Source organism: Equus przewalskii, chromosome 15, assembly GCF_037783145.1.
Source record: "Equus przewalskii isolate Varuska chromosome 15, EquPr2, whole genome shotgun sequence".
NCBI classification, from domain to species: Eukaryota; Metazoa; Chordata; class Mammalia; order Perissodactyla; family Equidae; genus Equus; species Equus przewalskii.
Genome location: NC_091845.1, coordinates 88,817,646 through 88,841,485, shown reverse-complemented (window position 1 = coordinate 88,841,485; position 23,840 = coordinate 88,817,646). Strand labels below are relative to the sequence as shown.

General features: G+C 37.4%; 1 protein-coding gene across 3 annotated transcripts in view; it reads left to right on the top strand.

The window, feature by feature from the left end:
• The window catches only part of SLC33A1 (solute carrier family 33 member 1), a 56,581-nt gene extending 38,862 nt beyond the window's left edge, over window positions 1–17,719 (top strand). The window contains exons 2-7 of one of the 3 annotated variants that reach the window (XM_008523542.2): window positions 4,734–4,924; window positions 8,957–9,141; window positions 9,411–9,528; window positions 11,577–11,792; window positions 12,918–13,113; window positions 14,437–17,719. In XM_008523542.2, coding sequence (XP_008521764.1) covers window positions 4,734–4,924; window positions 8,957–9,141; window positions 9,411–9,528; window positions 11,577–11,792; window positions 12,918–13,085 — 878 coding nt within the window. In that variant the 3' untranslated portion in view covers window positions 13,086–13,113; window positions 14,437–17,719. Of the gene's footprint in view, window positions 1–4,733; window positions 4,925–8,956; window positions 9,142–9,410; window positions 9,529–11,576; window positions 11,793–12,917; window positions 13,920–14,436 lie in introns of those variants that run through there. The other 2 variants (XM_070577735.1, XM_070577736.1) reach the window with 2 other exon arrangements.
• Window positions 17,720–23,840: the final 6,121 nt, after the last annotated feature.

Below are 23,840 nucleotides of genomic sequence, written 5' to 3'. Positions count from 1 at the left end.
CGATATTGGCCTGTAGTTTTCCTTCTTTGTGTTGTCCTTGTCTGGCTTTGGGATCAGGGTGATGTTGGCCTTGTAGAATGTATTGGGAATTGTACCATCTTCCTCAATTTTCTGGTATAGTTTCAGAAGGATAGGTATTAAATCTTCTTTGAATGTTTGATAGAATTCTCCAGAGAAGCCAGCTGGTCCAAGACTTTTATTTGGGGGGAGATTTTTGGTTACTGTTTCAATCTCTTTACTTGTGATTCGTCTATTCAGATTCTCTATTTCTTCTTGATTCAGTTTTGGGAGTTTGTATGGGTCTAAGAATTTACCCATTTCTTCTAGATTGTCTAGTGTGTTGGCATTTAGTTTTTCATAGTATTCTCTTATAATCTTTTGTATTTCTGTGACATCTGTTGTAATTTCTCCTCTTTTGTTTCTAATTTTATTTATTTGAGGCTTCTCTCTTTTTTTCTTAATAAGTCTGGCTAAGGGTTTGCCAACTGTATCTTCTCAAAGAACCAGCTCTTAGTTTCATTGATTCTTTCTACTGTCGTTTTTGGTTTCTATTTCATTTCTTTCTTTTTTTTAAGATTGGCACCTGAGCTAACAACTGTTGCCAATCTTCTTTTATTTCTTTTTCTTCTTCTTCTCCCCAAACCGCGCCCCCCCCCCCAGTACATAGTTGTATATTTTAGTTGTGGGTCCTTCTAGTTGTGGCATGTGGGACGCTGCCTCAGCATGGCCTGATGAGCAGTGCCGTATCTGCGCCAGGATCCGAACCAGTGAGACCCTTGGCCACTGAAGCGGAGCGTGCAAACTTAACCACTCGGCCACAGGGCCGGTCCCTTTATTTGTTTTTTGTCTGCTCTAATTTTTATTATTTTGCTCCTTTTGCTGACTTTGAGCTTTGTTTGTTGTTCTTTTTCTGCTCCTGTTAAATTTGGTTTAAGATTACTTATTTGAGATTATTATTCTTTGTTAAGGTGGGCCTGTATTGCTATGAATTTCCCTCTTAGGACTGCTTTTGCTGCATCCCACGAGAATTGGTATGTTGTATTTTTATTTTCATTTGTCTCCAGGTATTTTTTAGTTTCTCCTTTGACTTCTTCATTAATTCAATGATTGTTGAGTAGTGTGTTGTTTAGTCTCCACACATTTGTCTGTTTCCCAGCTTGTTTCTTGTAGTTGATTTCCAGTTTTGTAGCATTGTGGTTGGGAAAGATGCTTGATATGGTTTCAATGTTCTTAAATTTATTGAGGCTTGCTTTGTTTCCCAACATATGATCTATCTTTGAGAATGTTCCGCGTGCACTTCAGAAGAATGTGTATTCTCCTGTTATTGGATGGAGTGTTCTATATATATTTACTAAGTCAATCTGGTCTACTTTCTCACTTAATTCCATTATTTCCTTGTTGACTTTCTGTCCAAATGATCTATCCATTGATGTAAGCGGGGTGTTAAGATCCTGTACTGTTATTGTGTCATTAATATCTCCTTTTAGGTCAGTTAAGAATTGCTTTATGTGTTTTGATGTTCCTGTGTTGGGTGCATATATATTTATAAGTGTTATGTCCTCTTGATGGAGTGTCCCTTTCATCATTATATAGTGCCCCTCTTTGTCCCTCATTGTCTTTTTTATCTTGAAGTCTACTTTGTCTGCTATAAGTTTGTCAATACCTGCTTTCTTTTCTTGGAGTTTAGCTTGGAGTACCATCTTCCATCCCTTCACTCTGAGCCTGTGTTTGTCTTTAGAACTGAGATGTGTTTTCTGGAGGCAGCATATTGTTGGGTCTTGTTTTTGAATCCATCCAGCTACTCTATGTCTTTTGATTGTTGAATTCAGTCCATTTATATTTAGAGTGATTATTGATGTATGAGGGCTTAATGCTCCCATTTTATCACTCATTTTCTGGTTTCTGTATTTCCCTTGTTTCTCATCCTGTGTATTTTGGACTGCTAATTCAGTTTGGTTCCTCTCTATGATGGTTTTCTCAGTTTTCTCCTTATTTATCATTTATGTGTTTGTTCTGATTTTTTGTTTAGTGGTTACTGTGAGGTTTTTATAAAAGATCTTGTAGGTGCTGGCCCCATGCCGAGTGGTTAAGTTTGAGCACTCTACTTCAGCAGCCTGGGGTTCACAAGTTAGGATCCTGGGCACATATCTACACACCACTCATCAAGCTGTGCTGTGGAGGCATCCCACATAGAAGAACTACAATGACCTACAACTAGGATATACAGCTGTGTACTGGGGCTTTGGGGAGGAAAAAAAAGCAATATTGGCATCAGATGTTAAGCTCAGGGCCAGTCTTCTTCACCAAAAAGAAAAAGAAAGTTTGAAACCCCGTCCCACCACTCTGTGTCTTTTGATTGGAGAATTCAATCCATTTACATTTAAAGTGATTATTAATATTTGAGGGTTTAATACTGCCACTTTATTTCTTGTTTTCTGGTTGTTCTGTATTTCCATTGTTTCTCTTCCCTTGTATTTATGAGTGCCATTTCAGTTTGGTGGTTGTTTTTTGTGATGTTTATCTGAGTTTTCTCTTTATTTATGAATTGTGGCTCTGCTCTGATTTTTTGTTTAGTGATTACTTTGAGGCTTGTATAAAAGATCTCGTAGATGATATAGTCCATTTTCCTGATAGCCTCTGATCTCCATTGGCCTAAGCAGGTTCCATCCCTTTCCTCTTCCTCTTCTGAGTTATTGTTGTGATAAGTTATTCTGTTTTTTGTTGTGAGTTTGTGACTAAATTGAAGTGTTTATAGTTATTTTTGATGCTTTCCTTCCTCTTATCTTTTATGTTGTAATTGTTTCCTGACCTGTTCTCATAGAAAGTTGCAGTTTTCTGAGTTTTTCTGCCTATTTACCTGTTTGCTTAAGGCTTTGTAAACGCTTTTTTCTTTCAGGTGTGAGGGCCTTCTTGATCATTTCTTGCAGGAGGAGTCTTATGATGGATTCCCTCAGCTTTTGTTTGTCTGGGAAAGTTTTTATTTCTCCATCATATCTGAAGGATATTTTCACTAGATAGAGTATTCTTGGCTGAAAGTTTTTGTCTTTCAGAATTTTGAATATATCATTCCATTCTCTGCTAGCTTGTAAGGTTTCTGCTGAAAAATCCACTGAAAGCCTGATAGGGGTTTCTTGTAGGTTATTTTCTTCTTTCTTGTTGCCCTCAATATTTTTCCTTTGTCATTTACTTTTGCCCATTTTACTAATATATGCCTTGGAGAAGGTCTTTTTACATTGATGTAAATAGGAATTCTATTAGCTTTATTTACATGTAATTCTAGCTCCTTCCCCAGGTTTGGGAAGTTCCCCTGTCTTATTTCTTTGAACAAGCTCTCTGCTCCTTTCTTACTCTCTTCTCCCTCTGGAATAACTATAATGCATATGTTGCATTTACTGATTGAGTTAGATATTTCTCAGAGAATTTCTTCATTTCTTTTTAGTCTTAATCGTCTCTCCTCCTCCACCTGGAGCATTTCTATTTTTGTGTCCTCCAGGCTGTTAATCCTGTCCTCCATAATATCAGCTCTGTTTAAGCACTGCAGATTTTTCTGTATCTTGTTCATTGTGTTTTTCCTCTCTAGCATTTCTTATGGTTTTTCAACCTCTTTTGTGAAGAATTCTCTTTGTTCATTAATTTTATTCCTGATTTCATTGGACTGTGTTTCTGAGTTTTCTTGTAACACATTGAGTTTTTTTTATGATAGCTATTTTGAATTCTCTGTCATTTAGATTGTAAATTTCTGTGTCTTCAGGTTTGATTTCTGGGTGTTTTTCTTTCTCCTTGGGGTCTGGATTATTAACATACCTCTTCATACTATTTAATGGTACTGATTTATGCCTTTGAATAGTGATAGAATCTGCTCGCAGATTCCACCTGCCGCCACTAGGGAGGAGGGCAGGAGCTGTGTGTTCTGAGCCTGCTGTGGTCACTGGAAGCTGTGCCTGTCCGAACCTGGGCCACTCCTTGGGACCACAGCTGCCCTGTGGGCTCTCCCACCAAATGGGAAAGCGATCATGGGCGGGGCTCAGGGCTGCTGCTGCCTGCTCCCACAGTCCCGGCAAACCATGCTCCTACCTTTGAGGCTGCAGCAGTACTATGGGTGTTCTCAGCAGCTGGGAACTTGTTCACCTGAGTGCACAGATCCACCATCGTCTCTTCCTAGGCAGCACCGGCCATTGTGCTTGGTAGGGGATGCCTCCCCACTGCATCTGAGCCTGAGCCACTCCTTGGGACTGTGGCGGCACTGTGTGCTCTCCCACCAAGTGGGAAAGTGGCCATGCAGGGGCTCAGGGCTGCCGGCACCTGTTCCCACAGTCATGCCAAGGCACTCTCCCACCCTCGGGGCCACAGTGGTGCTAGGGGCACTCCAGCAAGGAGAGCAGTTGCATGTTTGCACAGGGCTGCCAGGGGGCCAGAGAGTGCTCACCTATCTCCACCTTCTCCCGGGGGTAGTCCATCCACCTTCAGATGTATAGCTGCACGGGTCTCTCTCGCCTCCTGTTGTGCTGCGTGGGTATCTTCCGTTGATCAGTGAATGTCCATTTAGTTATATTTCGAAGGGGGAGAGATAAAGGAAACAGCTCACTCCACCATGTTGTTGATGTCACCACCAAGAAAATATTTTTTTTTCTTTTCACAAATTTTACTTGAGTGAAAGTTATATACAGAATTACTTAGTATCAATGAAGATATGTCATTTCAAAAGTTACAGATTTAATCATTTGTAATTTCAGATTTCCTTTTTTTCTGGGGAACTGTATTTTTGATAACAACAACTTTAGTTGCTCTTCTGAAGAAAGAAAACAAAGAATTATCTGTTGAAAAAGAAGAAACCCAGGGGATCTCAGATACTTACAAGCTACTATTTGCAATTGTAAAAATGCCAGCAGTTCTGACATTTTGCCTTCTAATTCTAACTTCAAAGGTAAGAGATTTATAAAGCAAATTTAGCGTTCTGTTATAATTACCAATATCAGGGGAAACTTTCCTTGCCTTTTCATATTATAAGTCCCTTCCCACTACTATTAGAATTTAACAATAAAAACCAGTATTTTCAGTTTATTAAATGTGTTTTAAAGGTGTGATGATATCAGATATAATTTCAAAATTAGCTTAATGTCTTGGTGTCTTGAAAAGAATTGTGCCAACTTGAAGTACTTCTAATAAATCTGAATTTTATTTAATGAATGCTATTAATGCTTGGTATGGAAATGAATGCCTTGAAAAAATAATAGCTCTCTATTGTTATAATGAGTATTCATTTAATGTCAGAGGTAGTAAAATTATTTACTTAGAATGTGATTTACAAAAATATGAAAATTTGTGAATGTTAGAAGTCTATTTAAAAATCAGTTGAATTATTTTTTCAAATGTTGGAAGGAAATATATCAGAAATAAACAAAGATTTTGGTGATATTTATTTTGTTCTGTATGTTTTCTGTATTAAGATGTCCTAATTTTATAGTTCTAAAACATTTTAAAGACATTATACTAGAAGGAAGGTAAGTATATTCTGGTATAGTGAGCTGTTGCTAGTGTTGGAATTAATATTCCTAAAATCTGAAATCATTTACAAGATTTTCATATTACATATTGACCCTATCTATATAAACACTTTACGTCTGTCTTTTGACAACCCTGAAGTAAAAGTCGTAGCTTCATTTTTGCAGTAGTGAGATTTTCCTCCTCTCTAGTGATAGAGAGGATCAAACTTTAAAAAAAACGTGAGGAAGGTTTAAACTTAGGAACTTAAGATTCAAGTTTATGAAATGCTAAAAGGTTCAAGGAAGATAATATCTAATTACATCCTTTAGAGGTAGCCACTGGTAACATTTTTGGTGTATTTCCTTCCAGCCCCCTTTATATATATGTTTGTGTGCGCATGCGTGCATGTGTGCATGCATATACTTTATATATGTAAGTATAACCAATAAATTATCAGCAAATTAATGTTAATAATATGTATTATTTATATAAACACAAATACTTTAAAAGTAGAATTAGATTAGACCATATGTAATTTTTTATCTTGTTTTTGTCTTATTTTTCCGTATTCCTGTATCATTGAATAATAGTTGAAAATATATTTTTTAATAGCTGTATAATTGTCACAGTGTATAGATGTGCCATAATTTACTCAATCATTTTCTGTTGTATGTTTAATTTGCTTATGGTTTTTAATTATAAAAATTCACTATTGAATATTTTTGTTCATGAATCTTTCTTGAATGCTCTGAATATTTCCTTCCAATAAATTATTAAATGGGCATTTAGTGGATCAATGAATATAATTGTTAAATTGTTTTCTAAAAGATTATGATAATTTATGCTATCTACAGCAACGTATAAAGAGGTGCTTCAATTTCAGAGTCTAGAATGCCGTGCTCCCCTTTTAAACCAAGCCTCACCAAAAGAAACGTCTCTCCTAACTTTTAATACCATAGATTAGTTTTCCTTCCTTTTGAGTTTTATATAAATGGAATACCCAGTATATGTTCTTATGTCTGGCTCTTGTATTTTTTCACTCAACATTATATTTGTATAATTTATCCATATTGTTATTTATAGCAATAGTTTGTTTATTGCATTGGTTATATTATTCCATTGTATGCATATGCTGCAATTTATTTATCCATTCTTTCAACAGATTTTTAGGTTATTTCTACTCTGGGACTATTATGAATAGTGCTTCTGTGAACATTCATGTACATTACTTTTGGTGAACATAGGTGCACATTTCTGATGGATAAATACCTAGGAGTACAATTGCTGGGTCATAAGAAATGCATAGTATATACTGCCAAGCAGTTTTCCAAAGTGATGTTTCAGTTTTCCCCACCATTAGCAATGTCAAAGAGTTCTAGTTGTTTCACAGCCTTGAAAACACATGTCTTTTTTTGAGGAAGATTAGCTCTGAGCTAACTACTGATAATCCTCCTCTTTTTGCTGAGGAAGACTGGCCCTGAGCTAACATCCATGCCCGTCTTCCTCTACTTTATACATGGGATGCCTACCACAGCATAGCTTTTGCCAAGTGGAGCCATGTCTGCACCTGAGATCCAAACCAGTGAACCCCAGGCCGCCGAGAAGTAGAACATGCAAACTTAACCGCTGTGCCATCAGGCCAGCCCCGAAAACACATATCTTGTCTTTTCAATTTTAGTCTTTCTAATGGGTGTGTTGTAGCATCTCATTATGGTTATAACTTGCACTTCCTGGATGACTAAAGAAGTTGAGTACCTTTTCATATGGTTATTGGCCATTTGAATGTCCTGAGTTGCCTTTTTCTTTAAATTTGTAGGATTTTTATTTTTTATATATCCTGGATATGAGTTTTTTGTTAGATATGTGTATTATAAATATCTCCCATTTTCCCACTTTTTTTTTTTTTCCCTTTTTCTCCCCAAAGCCCTCCAGTACATAGTTGTATATTCTTCGTTGTGGATCCTTCTAGTTGTGGCATGTGGGACGCTGCCTCAGCGTGGTTTGATGAGCAGTGCCATGTCCGCGCCCAGGATTCGAACCAACGAAACACTGGGCCGCCTGCAGTGGAGTGCGCGAATTTAACCACTCAGCCACAGGGCCAGCCCCCCATTTTCCCTCTTTTAAGACTAAGTAAATGTTGAAGTCAGTTTGTATATCTAATTTTTACAAAGAGAATGGGTGAAATATAAGTGAAATTCTTTTCTGGACTTAAGTAAAATATCTTTGACCTTTAACTTTTTTCTTACGGTGAAATTTGGAGCTCTTTGGCTCCATTCCAAGAAGTTAAAGTATATAGTATTTATCGTTTCTTTTTAAAAAAATTCTTTTTAACTTGATATAATTTCACAGTTACTGAAAACTGACTTATGTAGTTGAATGAATTCCCTTATGTCTTTATCCAAATTCTTTAATTGCTAACATTATCTCCACTTTCTTTATTCTGCAAATTTGTGCTCTATTACACATTTCCTCTGAAATATTTGAGAGTGATTTATCTTTAATTATAATGTACAACTTTTATAACTTTATTTTTTTCTGGCCAGGGATCCAATCCAGGATCACACATTGCATTTAGTTGGTATGAGCCTTTCTCTGTCCTTCATGACCTGTACGTGTTTAAAGAATACTGGCCAATTGTTTGGTAGAATGGCTGGCCTTCCATTTGTGTTTGTCCAATGTTTCTGTATGTTTAGGTTCAGGGTATGCATATGTGGCAGGAATACCACAGAAGTGAAATGGTGACACCTTCAGGGAATTAGGTCAGGAGCCATATCATGTCCCCTTATAGCCCATTAACTGTTATTGTTAACTTTGATTACTTTGTTCACCCATTATCAAGTTACTATTTTTCCTTTTGTAATTAAAAACTAATTTATAGGGAGACGCTTTGAGACTAAGTATTTTATTTCACCTCAAACTTTTACCCACTACTTTGAGTATCCTTACCCTTTGTTGTTATTTTTAAGTACTGATCTAACTGTACTCTTTCTTCCCCGCATTTCATTCAACTTCTCAGATACAGTGTTTTCTCAGATTTACTTTTGAAATTATCACCAGTCTGAAATCATCAAAAATGTGTATATGTGGCAGTGATTCTTCATTTTAACCAGAGTTATTTGGAGTCAAAGGCTTTTCTTTTAAACTTAAAACATACAAATCAGTAATTTTGGATTTGGACACTGTTTATCAGAACAGATTAAACTTCTCGGAATGGAAGTTTAGTTGTGATTAAAGCTGTCTGCAGTTCCTAAGAGTGCTGAATTCAGTTGTGTTCACTGAATATTGTCGGTCGATGATAGGGCAGAGTGTGCCTTCTGGAACTCAGTGGTTGCCCCAGATGTGATAATGTGACACTTACTTATAACTGGCACGGGTCAGTGATGAGATTGAGGTTCTTGAGAACTTACATGTGCTTGAGGAAAATATTTCATAAGTCACAAATTAAAATATTTTTTTTGTTTTTATATTGCAGATTGGTTTTTCAGCAGCAGATGCAGTAACAGGACTGAAATTGGTAGAAGAGGGAGTACCCAAAGAACATTTAGCCTTATTGGCAGTTCCAATGGTTCCTTTGCAGATAATATTGCCTCTGATTATCAGCAAATACACTGCAGGTCCCCAGCCACTAAACATATTTTACAAAGCCATGCCCTACAGGTAAAAACAAAATAAAGCATTACTAAATAAGAAAGGTTAAATGAGGAACGTTCATCAGTATCACTAATGTATGTAGAGTATATACGGAAAAAGGCTTGAAAAGCATCTTTAATTTCAGTGTCATTTATATGTACTTCTATCTCTGTTTAACCTCCTAACAGGTTTTAGATACAGGCTTCTTTCAGATAGTAGGCACACAGATTTCTGTTTTTGCTGTTGTTTTTTAACCTAAATGGAAGTCAATTTCATGTTTCCTTCTTTTTCTGCAGATTGTTGCTGGGATTAGAATATGCTCTGCTGGTCTGGTGGACTCCTAAAGTAGAACATCAAGGGGGATTCCCTGCGTATTACTACATTGTAGTGCTGCTGAGTTACGCATTACATCAGGTAAGCGTGCTGTGGTTTTCTCAAGAAGGAAACTATTCTATGTAAAATAAAGAAGAAACTTTTCCACAGTTGCCTTAAAATAATGATAATAAATTTTAAGATTGAAGTACTAGTCTTACACTGAAGAAATTATTTGGTGGTGAACTTTAAACCTTGTGGCTTTTGATTTCATGAGTTCTGTTTATGGGAAGAGTTCCTTCTTCATTCATTTCGTTGTTTTGGTCATTCAACAAGTATTTGTTACATTTTAGAATTTATTCCAAATCTAGTAACTCTACTCTGGCTAAGTATCCATTGGTGGATCTCTAGATTTGGGTTCTTTCTTCTATCCCTGATATTTTTTCTTTCTGAAAGTATTGAGAAATAATGATGGGTTAGAAGTCCCAGGTTTTTGGTTTAGATTCTGTATTGAAAGCTATGACTTGTCTTTGTGCTTTTGGAAGATATGTGTTAATCTGCTTTTTCTTTCTTTATTAAATATCTTCGTAATCCCTAAAAGAAGTGGATCTCCACTTTGCCCTAGCCTCGCCCAGGCCACTGTTGCAGAATGGAGTGCTGTTCTGGGGCGTGTGATTCGAGTGGATGGCAGATGCCCCGCACTAACCGTTGTTCTCAGCTGCAGTTGTTGCTAACGTGTTTCACTTTGGATGTTTCCATGGAACCTAGTTTAAACTCTTTGAAAGTTAGATTTACCAACTCCTCACTTTGTTTTTAACTGAAATGTAACAATATGGCTACCAGGTAATCTCAATAATTTTTTGCGTACAATTATATCACTTAGGAGAATTCCGTAGTGGATTATGTCTGACTAACTGTATGTTTGTAAAATTATTGAGGCTAAGGTGTCAAATATAATTTTTTCTGTTTTGCACATACTTAGTTAATGCTAGGCACCAAATAAAGTTAAAAGAAGTGCTTTAGCTTAGTAAATGCTTTACCATCTGTGTAAGTGAAGGAAAACTATGATGGAGTAGTCCAAAAATCATGAGTTTGGCTTTGGATTCCATTAGAGAATTTCCCAAAGTGTAGTCATTGAAACTCACATCACCAGATACTTTGTGAAAAAAGGTACAAGACCAACTAAATTGGAGAAATGAAACATGACATAACCCTTTTTTATGCATCATCTTGATCACTTCCTCAGCAAACATTAAGTGGACACCGATTCCAAACTAGAAACCATTCTAAGTACTAAAATATGACAGTGATAAATCATGCCCAAATCCTGCCCTTAAGGAGTTTGTATCATAGAGGCTTTCAGAAGGCCTGCAGTGAGAGGGACCTGTTTAATTTTGTGTGGCTTAGTGTTTCTGAGTCTTATTTAATGTTGGAACTCTTCTTTCTGTGACCATCAATGGAACAGTATTCAAAGGAGTGCTATTTTGGAAATATGACTTGTTTCCATGTGCCCACGGAAGGTTAATTCTTGCCTGTTAAGCACTTTTTGCCTCTGAACTGTCTCTTCAGTTTGTCACATAAATTTTGAAATGTTATTTTTCTTCTATATATGTAGAAGAAAATTATATATATAAATGTAATTATATATTCATGTTCCTTTGAATATTTATTACATGTATAATACATGCATATAAATATTTGCATACATGTGTATATGGTATATTTAAGTATAATACAAATATGGAGTTTTGCTTATTGCTATATGCATCCCTCAATGCCACTGCATCTGTCATTTTCTCTCTTGAGCCTTCCTTGACCTCTTGGGTAGAATTAACTCTCATTTATTTAGGCCCCAGTAACATGATGTGTATACTTCTATTTACAGTACTTACTGCATTTCATCATAATTATTTATTCCCTATTTTCCAAGCCTAAGAAATAAATACTTCAAGGGCCAGAGGGACTGTGTCTTACTTATCTTTGTATTGCCATGATCTGGCCTACAGTGGGTGATCAATACATGTTTGTTGACTTGAGTTTAAAAAGGGTCATGAAAATTTATTTTCAGGTTTATGATTTCCGTGTCCTTAATTCAGACTACAGCTTTACAAAGTCTCGTCACACTAAAGATGCTTCTGTTTTCCCCATAGGTTACATTGTACAGCATGTATGTTTCCATAATGGCTTTCAATGCGAAAGTTAGTGATCCACTTATTGGAGGAACATACATGACCCTTTTAAATACTGTGTCCAATCTGGGAGGAAACTGGCCTTCTACAGTAGTTCTCTGGCTGGTAGATCCCCTCACAGTGAAGGAGTGTGTAGGAGCATCCAATCAGAACTGTCGAACACCTGATGCTGTTGAGGTAAGTGCATTGTAATTTTAGACAATATTAAGATATTAATTTTCTTGTTTCACCTCTAGAATACTATATCTTTCTTTAAAAATCACATCTGCCCTTAGTTTCTAGTGTAGAAATCTACATATCTTTTCCTTTCCTATCATAACTGAGGGTTGTAACACACTCAGATCAGAAAGTGGCTCATGGGGGCCGGCTCCGTGGCCAAGTGGTTAAGTTTGTGCGTGCCGCTTTGGCAGCCCAGGGTTTTGCCGGTTTGAATCCTGGGCGCGGACATGGCACTGCTCATCAAGCCATGCTGAAGGCGACGTCCCCCATGCCACAACTAGAAGGACCCACAACTAAAAATACAAAACCATGTACTGGGGGGCTTTGGGGAGAAAAGGAAAAATAAACAAAATCTTTTTTTTAAGTAAAAAAAAGAAACAGTAGCTCACTTGAAGGTGTTTCTTAGCATAGGAGGAGCAATCTCTCCTCCACCTTGAGGGTCACTGTCCTACACCATAGGCACTTAATAAAAGCATAATTAACAGCTAAGTTTTATAATGATAGAAAAAGAGAAATTCCATTAGCTATTCATATAACAATTGTAACTAGAACCAAATGGTTGGTAGTTTGTTGATAAATTATTTCAAAGTAACATTAGCCCATCTCTAGAGTAGATTCATTGGAAACTTCTTCACATTTCCAAATATGAAAAGCTGTATCTTGAAAATGAGTATTTTGTACAGCAAGAGCTGAAAGTGGTTTTTCATCCTGTTAGTAGCATTAGAGAGATTCAGATACATTAAGATGTTTTGCCATTTGAAGTGATGAAATGTTGATTCTTTTTTCTCTTTTTTTGGTGAGGAAGAGTCTCTCTGAGCTAACTTCTGTGCCAATCTTCCTCTATTTTTTGTATGCGGGTCGATGCCACAATATGGCTTGACCTGTGGTGTTGGTCTGAACCCATGAACCTGGGCCACCAAAGCAGAGCACAGTGGACTGAACCACTCCACCACAGGGTCAGCCCCTTAAAGTGTTTGAACAAAAGTATTTTGACTAATCCTTTAAATTACAAAGTAAAAACATATAAGTTGCCGAATACTTCCATTTTGAAATTGTGGAATAATTATTATTTTACTTTTACAGCTTTGCAAAAAACTTGGTGGCTCGTGTGTTACAGCATTGGATGGTTATTATGTGGAGTCCATTATTTGTGTTTTTATTGGATTTGGTTGGTGGTTCTTTCTTGGTCCAAAATTTAAAAAGCTACAGGATGAAGGACCATCTTCGTGGAAGTGCAAAAGGAGCAATTAGTGCATTCACTGCTGGACATTCTACAAAGGTAACCATACTCTGGGTTAATTCAGAGAGCTGTAAGAGTCAGTGCACAGGAGTATAAAATATTATTTTAAACAAGGAAATTATCAATATAAAATGCCAAATGGTTAAAAAATAGAGACCTCTCTGTGTATTTGATTATACTTTTCCTTGCCTTGTTGATATATTTAAAGTTTACTTAAGGTCAGGAAATTGGTCCTAAAACAACTCTTCTGGCCTTGTTATTTGATTTATGTGTTTTTAATTTGCTGACCAAAGTATGTTTTAAGCTGCACTGCAGTCATCATGGGGGGTAACCATGCAGTCAAGTATTGTTATCAGTACCTACGTTGAGCTGTATTTGAAATTTTGGTAAAATACATTAAATGGAATAGAGCTTGATGTTCAGGTATGAGCTACAAGGAGTCTGCCCTTGTTGGCCATTAAATCTTATTTTGAATTGCAAATTGGTGAAATTCTATGTAGGCTACTGAAATGCCAGTTTAGTTATTTTTCTGACCATAACCACATTGTACTAATGAATCTGTTAAAAAGACTATTTTAAATGTATTTCCTGCTTTTGTAAGCATTAAAGATTTATAAGAAGATTATTCAGACTATTTTTTATAAAATGAAAGCTGTGATTTTTAATTTATTGATTCCCCTGCCTCCTTTCTTTTGGAAGATATTTTGATTCCTTGTTACCTTAAAGCTTACGTATGTTTTTGTCATAAGTGCTTTGTGGCACACAGACAGCTCATGAGGGATCAAATTTAGTGTGGTATGTATGTTCATGGCAAAGTTTTGAAAATAAAAAACGTTTTTCTTCAAGTAGTGTTTTTTTAATTACTGAGAAAAAAACAGTAAAGCTTTTCGATTAATTAAAATTTACATGAGTAATACCGTAATTGTAGAAACTAATGCTTTAAAGAGAGAAACAAAGACATTTTGTGCCTTTGACAAATTAAATCATGTGGTGGAAGAATGTTTCTTAATTAAGCACTTTACTAGTGAGAAAGATCTCACAATTACTTTATACCAAATCAGGTACTGTATTTCCACTTATTAAAACACAACCTTCTGTTTATAAACTATAGTTTCCAGTGGAGAATTGCTGTCCCAGGAGAATTAAGCTTTTGAGTTCTTTAGCAGCTTCCAACATGTAATGTATACCTGGTAGTAAGGTTCTTTGCATATTTTGTGTTGTGTATTACTCTGACTCTTTAGAGATTATAGAATTCCTTCAAAAGTTAGAGAAAAAGAGAGATTAAGTTGAGTCTTACTTAGTAATTTTGTCTTTGTGGGCAAATATGTACTAACTCCTGATTTTGTTAATTTTATAACATAGGTTGAATTGTAGAGTGGGGTTTTTATAAGTTATGGAGGATAAAATGGGTGGGAGGAAATGGCACAGCGTCTGAAGGAAGACGACGTGGTGGTCTCTAGCACTCACGCACTGCCCTTGGAAGGCCTCTGTGGGCGTCGGTGTCAGATCCTGAAGAATGCCCTCAAGAGTCATCCGAGAGGAGGCAGCCACACTCAGCCACAGACTGCAGTACTGTGCCACAAAGGTTGTCTATTATCTTGTGTTATAATGAAAATGTTGCTTGAATAAAAAAAAAACCCACTTAATTCTTACATGTGAAATGTATTTTGACTTTTAATTTTTGGATTAAGAAGCTCACATTGCCATAATTACCTTTTATTTCTTCCCCATTCATAATACAAATTATACATACTTTCAAATATAGTTTGAAGTCTGTAAATCTTTAATGACTTGAACTTTTAAGACATATTTTAAGCCTTTAACTATAAGATGAAAGCTCCTAGCTGCGTTTGTTCTAGAAATGAGCAGTTGTTTGAATTGTGGTCATTTGGTTATTTGGGCACATGGTTGTAATGCATGCCAAAAAGGACATGTTACTACTACGTGCAGCCACAGAGTGTCTACTGACCACTCATGGCTCCTTACAGACCGTCTGCCTGAATCTGAGAGTCTGTTCCTTGTACATCAGTAGTATCAGAAAACACTACCTATTTTTGTGTGTGTTTTCTTTACTGATAGATCCTGATAAACTCTACCCTCCAGTATAAGCATTCGCTCCTCCAGTTAAGGTATTATGTACATACTGGCTAATACCAGATGTGAACATACATCTCTTTATGTCAGTATCTCCCTGTGTACATTGGTTGCAGCCTGCATACATCTCATTTAAGTTTGAAAAGTTCTTATAAGATTAGGTAAGACTAAGACTAAAAACTCCCTCCTTTGTAAATATTTTAATTTTGCTTGATCAATCATAAAAAATGTGTTCAAGCTCTAAAATAGATTTCTCTACTTTTTATATTAAACCTTTGAAATCTAAACTACTGTTTGATTTCATCCCTTCATTGTAAGCATTTTTATTCTAAAACGATGTCAGTGAGGCCTTGACACCCCTGAATTGCTTGCAAAACTCTGGATATGTTAACTTTTTGTTTTTATGGCAAGAGCTCTTGTTTAAAATCTTAAATGGGGGCCAGCCCATTGGTGCAGTGGTTAAGTTCACATGCTCCGCTTCAGTGGCCCAGCGTTCGCTGGTTCGGATCCTATACACTGCTTGTCAAGCCATGCTGTGGCAGGTGTCCCACATATAAAGTAGAGGAAGATGGGCACAGAGCAGGGCCAGTCTTCCTCAGCAAAAAGAGGAGGATTGGCGGCAGATGTTAGCGCAGGGCTAATCTTCCTCAAAAAAATAAAATAAAATCTTAAATGGACTGTGATCCAAAAAAGTGTGAAAGCCATGGCCTTATCAAATGTGGGCTGTACTGTGAATTGTAATGCACTTGAAATAACAGTTGTGAAACTAATTATTTAAAGCATCCTGAAAACAATGTTAAAAGAAAAATCTATGATGAAAACTGGACAGTCTCTGCATTTGTAGCATTGCATTTGAACCTTGAAGGGATTAGAGCAGATGAGACATTAACTGGTAGAAGAGAGACATAAGGGTGGATTATATCCTACAAAAGACATAATTTAGTCATTTAATCCTTTTTTCTGTGAATAACTTCTATTTTGCCTTGTTAACAGAAACCCAAAACAGTAGACATGGTTTTATATTAAAGGGTTGTGATCATTATTTAATAAAACAGAAGACCAGATTTGTTTTCGTATTCAGAATGAGTAAAAGTATATAACACAGACCCCGCTAAAAATAAAGAGCCAACACGTTGGGAACATTCCATGCAGATTTCCAAAATGTGTTTTACCTTAGCATTGGAAACAGAAAATAAACTTAAAAAAATTCCATTATAACTAGGATTGATATACTTAATCGCCATTTTAGTCACAGAAGGGAAGGTGATGAGGTGTATTGTAACTACAAGACTCTTTAACCAGTGTCTTTGGTAGATAGTGAGGCATAGTTATTTGATTTTCTCTTAGAAGATTTAAAGGACCGATTATAGACTTGGTTCTTTTCCACTTCAGCTTAGTCTCTGCTGGATCGGACAGTGCCAGATTTTAACGTAATCGCTGTTTAGTTTCAGCCTGAGGGCCTTTCTGTTTCCTCTCTGTCAAAACTGCTGTAGGAGTCTTCCTTTCTGAGTTGTTAGTAAGGCACAGTGGGCGTGGAGAGCGCCGTCTCCCTCCCCGAACGTTGCTTTGGTAGAGGCAGGCCCTGTGTCAGGCAGAGTGGCTCACAGACGGGACTCATGCCCTCTGCCTTGAGCAAACAGAAACTTTTGTTGACTATTGGATTATAAGGATTGCTGTTAAGGACGTCTTTTTTTTTTTTATCGTGGAGGGGGCACACATTTTATAGGAAAAGATAGTTTTATGTAGCAGAATGAAAATTTTATGATTAATCATAGTTCCTCTTTAAAAAATTTTGCCAAGTTTATAACTTACAAGATCATATTAAAATATTAGCCATATTAATTTCATAGTTTAGATGAAGTCTTGAAGTGTTGAGAAGGTTGCTACATGTTTTCTATTGTCAATATAGATGTAATTTTGTAACAATTTTGTGTGAAGAATGATTAAATAGCATAACTGAAATGAACAAGGTACTAGTATAATTCTGGGGAAATTATCATAAGTCTCTAAAATTTAGTACCTTAGTCAGTTACAATTAATGTCACTATTATAAAATATAAATATTAAGGCCTCTTATTTTCATCAAAACTACCTTAAATGTTGGGAAAAGTTTACTTTTTATAGCCTAATAGTTAATGAAATTGAATTTTTTTTATCACATGCATCTATAAAATGTAGGAAAACACAAAATTGGGACAAAATTTTGATGTTTTAAAAAGTTTGGCGTATTTGATAAATTGATAGATTACCACTGTCAAGTTATATCAGTGAGTGTATATCTATTGTTGTCCTCAGATTTTGCCTTTGCAAGAATGTCTAAAATTTAAAAAAAATACTCAATGCTGAAATCTGTGATCATTGAGGTCTTTATGAAATTGTTGCACCATGTACAGTTGTGAATTAAAAATGCACAGCACAAAACCATTTCTATTATCATTTTTGGAAGATTGATAGTTTATCATTATTTAAGTCTTTTAGTAATGTGAAATGTTTATTTGGTTAGTTTATTAAAAGATGTACATTAAAGCTTGATATTTATGCAATGTTTAAATATTTGGAGTATATTTGAAATACATTCTTCAGATTTTTATATAAAGGATTACTTAAATCCTCAAAATGATTGCTTTACAAACAATCTCTAAAAAATAAAACGTTAATGAAGTATTCTTGTTTTCATTTTTAAGTAATAGCCAAATTTACCTTCAAGTCATTCATGTTAACATTATACTAGATTGGCATTATATAATTAAAAGCAAATACAGTAATTTCAAGTTATGTACACTTACCACCAAACCCTTTTTTCCTTTTTATTGAAGCCAGCCTGAATTGTTGGTTGTGTTACTATCTTCTGTTGGTAGCCTGGGTGAAAGGAGACCAGTCAGAGGCCCATCACTGTGTTCTTCAAGAGGAGATAATGTAGGGATAGTCTGGAGTCATCAAGAATTTCACTGGGAAACTTGACTGCAAAACCTCTTATTTTTGAAACATTTGTATTTGGATATTGGCTTCTTCAGTAACAATTTTGAAGAATTTCTTTAAATTAAAGGACAGTTTGGGACTATAGAGAAAATATTTTGTTTCTCCACAAGTTTTCTGAGAAAATTTTACTGAAACTTGGGACCTGTGCTGAAAGAGAAGCCTTCAGACTTAAATTGACTGAATATAGTGGGAACCCATCCAGAGTGTATTAGTTTGCTACGGCTGCTGTAACAAAATACTGCAGACTGGGTGACTTAAACAGCATTTATTCCTCACAGTTCTGGAGGCTGGAAGTCCAAGATCACGGTGGTGGCAGGTTTGGTTTCTCCTGAGGCTTTCTCCTCGGTTGGGAAACTTCCACCTTCTTGCTGTGTCTGCACATGACCTCTCCTCTGTGCATGCAGGTCCCTGATGTCTCATCCTCCTAGAGGGATGTGAGTCCTGTTGGATTAGGGCCCACCCTTAGGACTTCACTTATATGTCATCACCTCCATGAAGGTCCATCTCCAAATGCAGTCATGTCGGAGGTTAGGGCTTCAACCTGTGAATTTTGGTGGGATACAGTTCAGTCCATGGCAGAGATGTTTACTTCTCCAGTACCCACATCTCAAGGGAGGGTGAGACCTGGGACCCTGGAGACCTCTGGGTTGTAAATCTGGAGATTCAAGTCTTGTCTTCCCCTCTAACAACATGTATCTACATTCCAAAGGGTAGGAACCCAGGATCCTTCCCAAGGAGAATTTGTTTACATTAGGAGATAAAATTTCCCTTCCTTTCTCCGGAAGAAAGGAGGGGTTCTGTGCGTCTGTCCTACATGGCCACAGACACTCCTATATGAGGTTCCTCACCTGCAGTACAAACCGCAGGATCTGTAGGCTCTTGGTCTGGTACGCTGCTCTGGCCTGGCGCTGCTCAGTCTCACACGGGAGAGGAGTGGACTGCTGGGGAGCCAGCGTGATTGTCCTCAGGGAGCAATAATTAAATCCACCTGCTCCAGAGACCAAACATTCAGTACAAGATCAGTACACAGAACTTCACAGACATGTTCTTTCTGATGTTTCCTGAAATTGTATTCTGTTTAATTCACATTTTTTGGTTGTGTTATGGTCAGAGGCCTGGAATAATGAAAACCTGCATCTTAGAACAGAGTTCAGTCTCAGGTGATTAGACCTCTTCTCCTAGCCTAAATGGGACAAAGTACCCAAGTAATTCAATTCAAGGTGATGATAAAGTCCACTCCTGTGGGTAGAGGAAATTGTAAATCTATTTCAGTAGTGAGGTGTGAGTTGAGGCAAAAATTAGAAGGTTATGTGAAGAAATCAGACCCTCTCGGGAAATGAAAATGGTTACAAAAGCAGAAAGAAATGACTCTGGGTTAAAAAAGAAAAAAGATAGTGAAACCATTTCAAAATAACACTTTTACAGTTTTTTGAATATTTTTATTAAATTAATGACTTCTGAGAAAAGAGAAAGTAGAGGAGCCAGCCCCATGGCCTAAAGTTCAATGCTCCACTTTAGCGGCCCAGGTTCGGTTCCCAGGTTTGGAACCACACCACTCGTCTGTCAGCAGCCATGCTGTGCTGGCTCACGTAGAACTAGAAGGACTTAGAACTAGAATACACAACTAGGTACTGGGGCTTTGGGGAAAAAGGAGAAGAAAAAAGAAAAACTGGCAACAGATGTTGGCTCAGCGTGACTCTTCAAAAAAAATTAGAAAACTCAGGAGCAAACGAGTCCCCTCTGAGGAGAAAGGAGGGACTGGGGACCCCACAGACGACAGCTCCTCTCATAGAAAAAAAAGAGGATTTTTAAAAACTCATTTCTTTCCAGCCCTCAATGTTTTTTTTTTCCATTGCTGACCAGATACTATCTGCACTAATATACGTGGGTCATAATGTGTATATAGGCAGAGTGTGCAAAAGCTAAGGTTTTGCAGATTATAAACATTGATTTATTAGTGATTTCCTTTTTTACTGCCAGTTTCTAATAAAGAAATTGGAGGAGAGATCAGTTAAAGGCCTTCAGAGTGAGCATGATCTAAACTAGAATAGCAGTACTGGAAAAGGAAAAGGACATGGCTTTGGAGCTTGTGAAGGTGAGCTCCAAGGATAGTTGGGTACTGCAGGAGGCAGGGACGTGAGCTTTTGAGTGGGTGATCGTAGGAATGTTGGCAGAGGGGCAGCTTTGGAAGAGAAGGCCGTTTTCATCAGAAGATGGTAGGATGAGTGTGAATAGAGACTCGTTTCAAGTTTTTTCTAAGGACTTGAGATTTGAGTATTCTTTTGAGTTTAGTGAGTGAGTCAGGGAAATGAGGCTGGTAAGGGTGCAAAGGAGAAAGGGGGCAATTTGCAGGACAAAGTTCTGGAGAAGGCAGAATGAAGATAATAGTGTCCTTTAAAAAATTTTAACATTACTGTAAAAAATTTAATGGTATATTCTTCATTATTCCAGTCCCAATAAAAATAAAAACAGAAGTCAAGAGTTGGCATTTTGTTGTATACACTCATTTTCCTCATAGTGAATAACGAAGTATTTTTTAGATGCTAATTGCCTCTCATCTAGAATTGTACAAAAGCCTTCTGATGATTCTTCCTTACTCTCAGTTCTTCCAACTTATGTCTATATTCCTCACTACAGATATTATTATAGGGTTCTTCCAAAATGCAATTAGAAATTATGAACTCCTTTCTTTAGAACAAATTGCTTCCCCTAAGTGACAAAATCAGTAACCTTCATGATCTTGTCACATATTCCAACACACTGTCCATTGGATATTCCATACACCAGCCACAGTAAGAGAATTCCAGATTTCAAGAACACTGTAAACTCACCCTCCTAATTCAAAGCAATGCCCCATGGGCATTCCTCTAAAATCAGCAGTGGGCTTTTATTCACTCCCTTGTCCGCAGGACCAGACAGTTTCAATAGAAGAAAACAAAGAAAGGCTCTGCCTTGGACAGTTACCAAAACCACAATAGACAGAGATCACAGCAGGTTCCTAGAATAGTAATAATGATAACAGCCAACATTTATTTGATGCTGTCTTCATTCAACATACATTCTAAACTCTTTAAGTAAATTAGCTCATTTAATCTTGAAGGTATCATGGTGATTCCTGTTTTACACAAGAGCAAATAGAAACATGGAGAAGATGAGGGATTTGTCCAAGGTCAGACTGCTAAGGAGGTAGCAGAGTCGGATTCCAGCCAAGGTGGTCTAGCTGCAGAGCCCACACTCTTAAATCACTTGACTGCCAACACTGCGCTCCCAATACCGACTCACCCACCCCACAGCTCAACCTTATTCTGTCCTGCATCTTTTGCACCATCTCTCTTAGCCCTGAAATGATGATGCAATTCCTCATGGAAAAGTTGGAGCTCCTCAGTCTTTTTTCTTTTCTTTTTTTTAATTAAAGATTGGCACCTGAGCTAACAACTGTTGCCAATCTTTTTTTTTTTTTCTTTTCCCCAAGCCCCCCAGTCATAGCTGTATATTCTAGTTGTGAGTGCCTCTGGTTGTGCTATGTGGGACGTCGCCTCAGCACGGCCTGACGAGCGGTGCCATGTCCACGCCCCAGACCTGAAGCAACGAAACCCCGGGCCACGAAAGCAGAGCGCATGAACTTAACCACTCGGCCACACAGCAGCCCCGGAGCTCCTCATTGTTGAACCAACATTCCAATTTCCTTGGTTCATGCCATCTCCTATACTTCAAATCCTTTTCTTCTTAAAAGTGGCCTTTTATTGAAGATAATTATTTGGCAGAGAGAAGAGTTTTTGCTGGAAGACACATATCATCCTCTGAGACTGGAGAAAAGAAGAATATGAGAGAAAATTAAGAATTTGTTGATGGAGAGGGGAGAGAAGCCAAAATTAGTTTTTTCCAGGTATTTTGGTATAAGTAAATAAAAGGTCAAAAAGAAACCAAAAACTGAGAAGATTCAACAGAAAATGTTTGAGATAGGGATAAGTGCTGAGAAACCAATTGGAAATCAATCGAGGCTAAGTGTAGAGTTCAGATAGTATAAGTCTGAGGTGGGACTAGTCAGTCTAGTTTTCTGACTTTCCCAGCCGTTCTTGGAATCTCAAGAGGGATGCCTTAGCAGTGGTGGAGGGAGCTAGCCATGGTTAGTTGGCCCTATAGATACAGCACAAGGGTGTGGGACCAAGAGATTCTAGGGCAGTAGATCTCAAAGATATTTCTATACTCATGAGACATTCACTCCTAAGAGCATACCCAGTGTTATTTCTAATTCCTGAAGGACTAGCTGTTTTACTGTCTATTTTTCACTCAAGAAAACATACTAGGGTGTAAGAGTAATAATTTCATGTGGAGCAGTTCCCCATTCATTCATTGTATTAGATACCCTTCAAACATGTATGTGCATACACATGTGTGCACACACATTATTTGGACATGTGTAATTTTGGAGAGCAAAATTAAACTTCCCAAATGAGTCTGGTACACCAATGTCATTTGTACCGGTAAGAAAACCACCGATCTACAATATGTAGTTAAGTTGCCCTCTGTAAGATAAAGGATGTTTTTAAAAATTATTTTTAACATTTTATTATGGAAATACTTAAACACATATATAAGTAGATTGGGTAATATACACCCATGCAGAGTTAAATGGAACAATCCACAAGACTGTCCTGACACCAACTGCACAGTTTGAGGGTCCTCAAGAAGTAATTCAAGAACTCACAGAACTTACTGAAAGCTGTTGTATTCATGGCTATGATTTATTACAGGGAAAGGATACAGATTAAAATCTGCCAAGCGAAGACATGCGTGAGGCAGAGTCCAGAAGAGTTCTAAAAGTCGAGATCCCAGTTGTCCTGTCCCTGTGGAATCATGGACAGCATGAACCCCTCCCAGCAGTGATGTGCATGATGGGCATGGAGTATTGCCAACAGGAAAGCTGATCAGAGCCTTGGTGTGCAGCGTTTTTATGGAGACTGCATGGTTAACTGTCCACTTAGCTGAACTCAATCTCCAGTCCCTCTGGAGGTCAATTTGATGCCATGAGACTCGAAGCCCCTTTCAAAACCATTTCTCAATTTGCTATAGCCTTGTGGGTGTCATGGATGTGAGCCTGGTGGGCTTTCAAAGCTAGATGTTTTGGGGCCTCATCTCTCAGGTGCAGGTTTAAAAGATGGGGTGCCTGATGTAGGGTTCAAACCTTTTGCTCCTCAGGGAGAAGTTCCGGGTTTTGAGTTCCCTTCCAATTGTAGGTTGCTGCGCTGGGAGTGGGGTTTATGGTGAGACTGTGTCAGCCTCTCCTACCTGCCTTGATGTGGGTTTTTGTCTCGTTTGCCCGATGAGTAGGAGTCGCTCAGCTAGTTTTTTTTTTCCAGAGGAAATTGTTCCAAATGTAGCTGTAGATTCGGTGTGTCATGGGAGGAGGTGAGTTCAGGATCTTCCTATGTCACCATCTTGAACCAGAACTCTCGTCGTGGTTTTAGTTTGCATTTTCCCCTAATGGCTAGTGATGTTGAATATCCATTCTTCCTCCAAGATCACATTCCTATTGTTTTAGTGAAGGTAGTATCCTGTGGGCCCTCCTAGGAAACATATTCAGATAGTGGATTCTCTGTTTTTATTTAGTGACTCTATTCTAACATTCCAATCTTTCTTTTGATCCATTCCTCAGTATTCTGCCAAGGCAGTTCCAGCACCTCATTTACTCT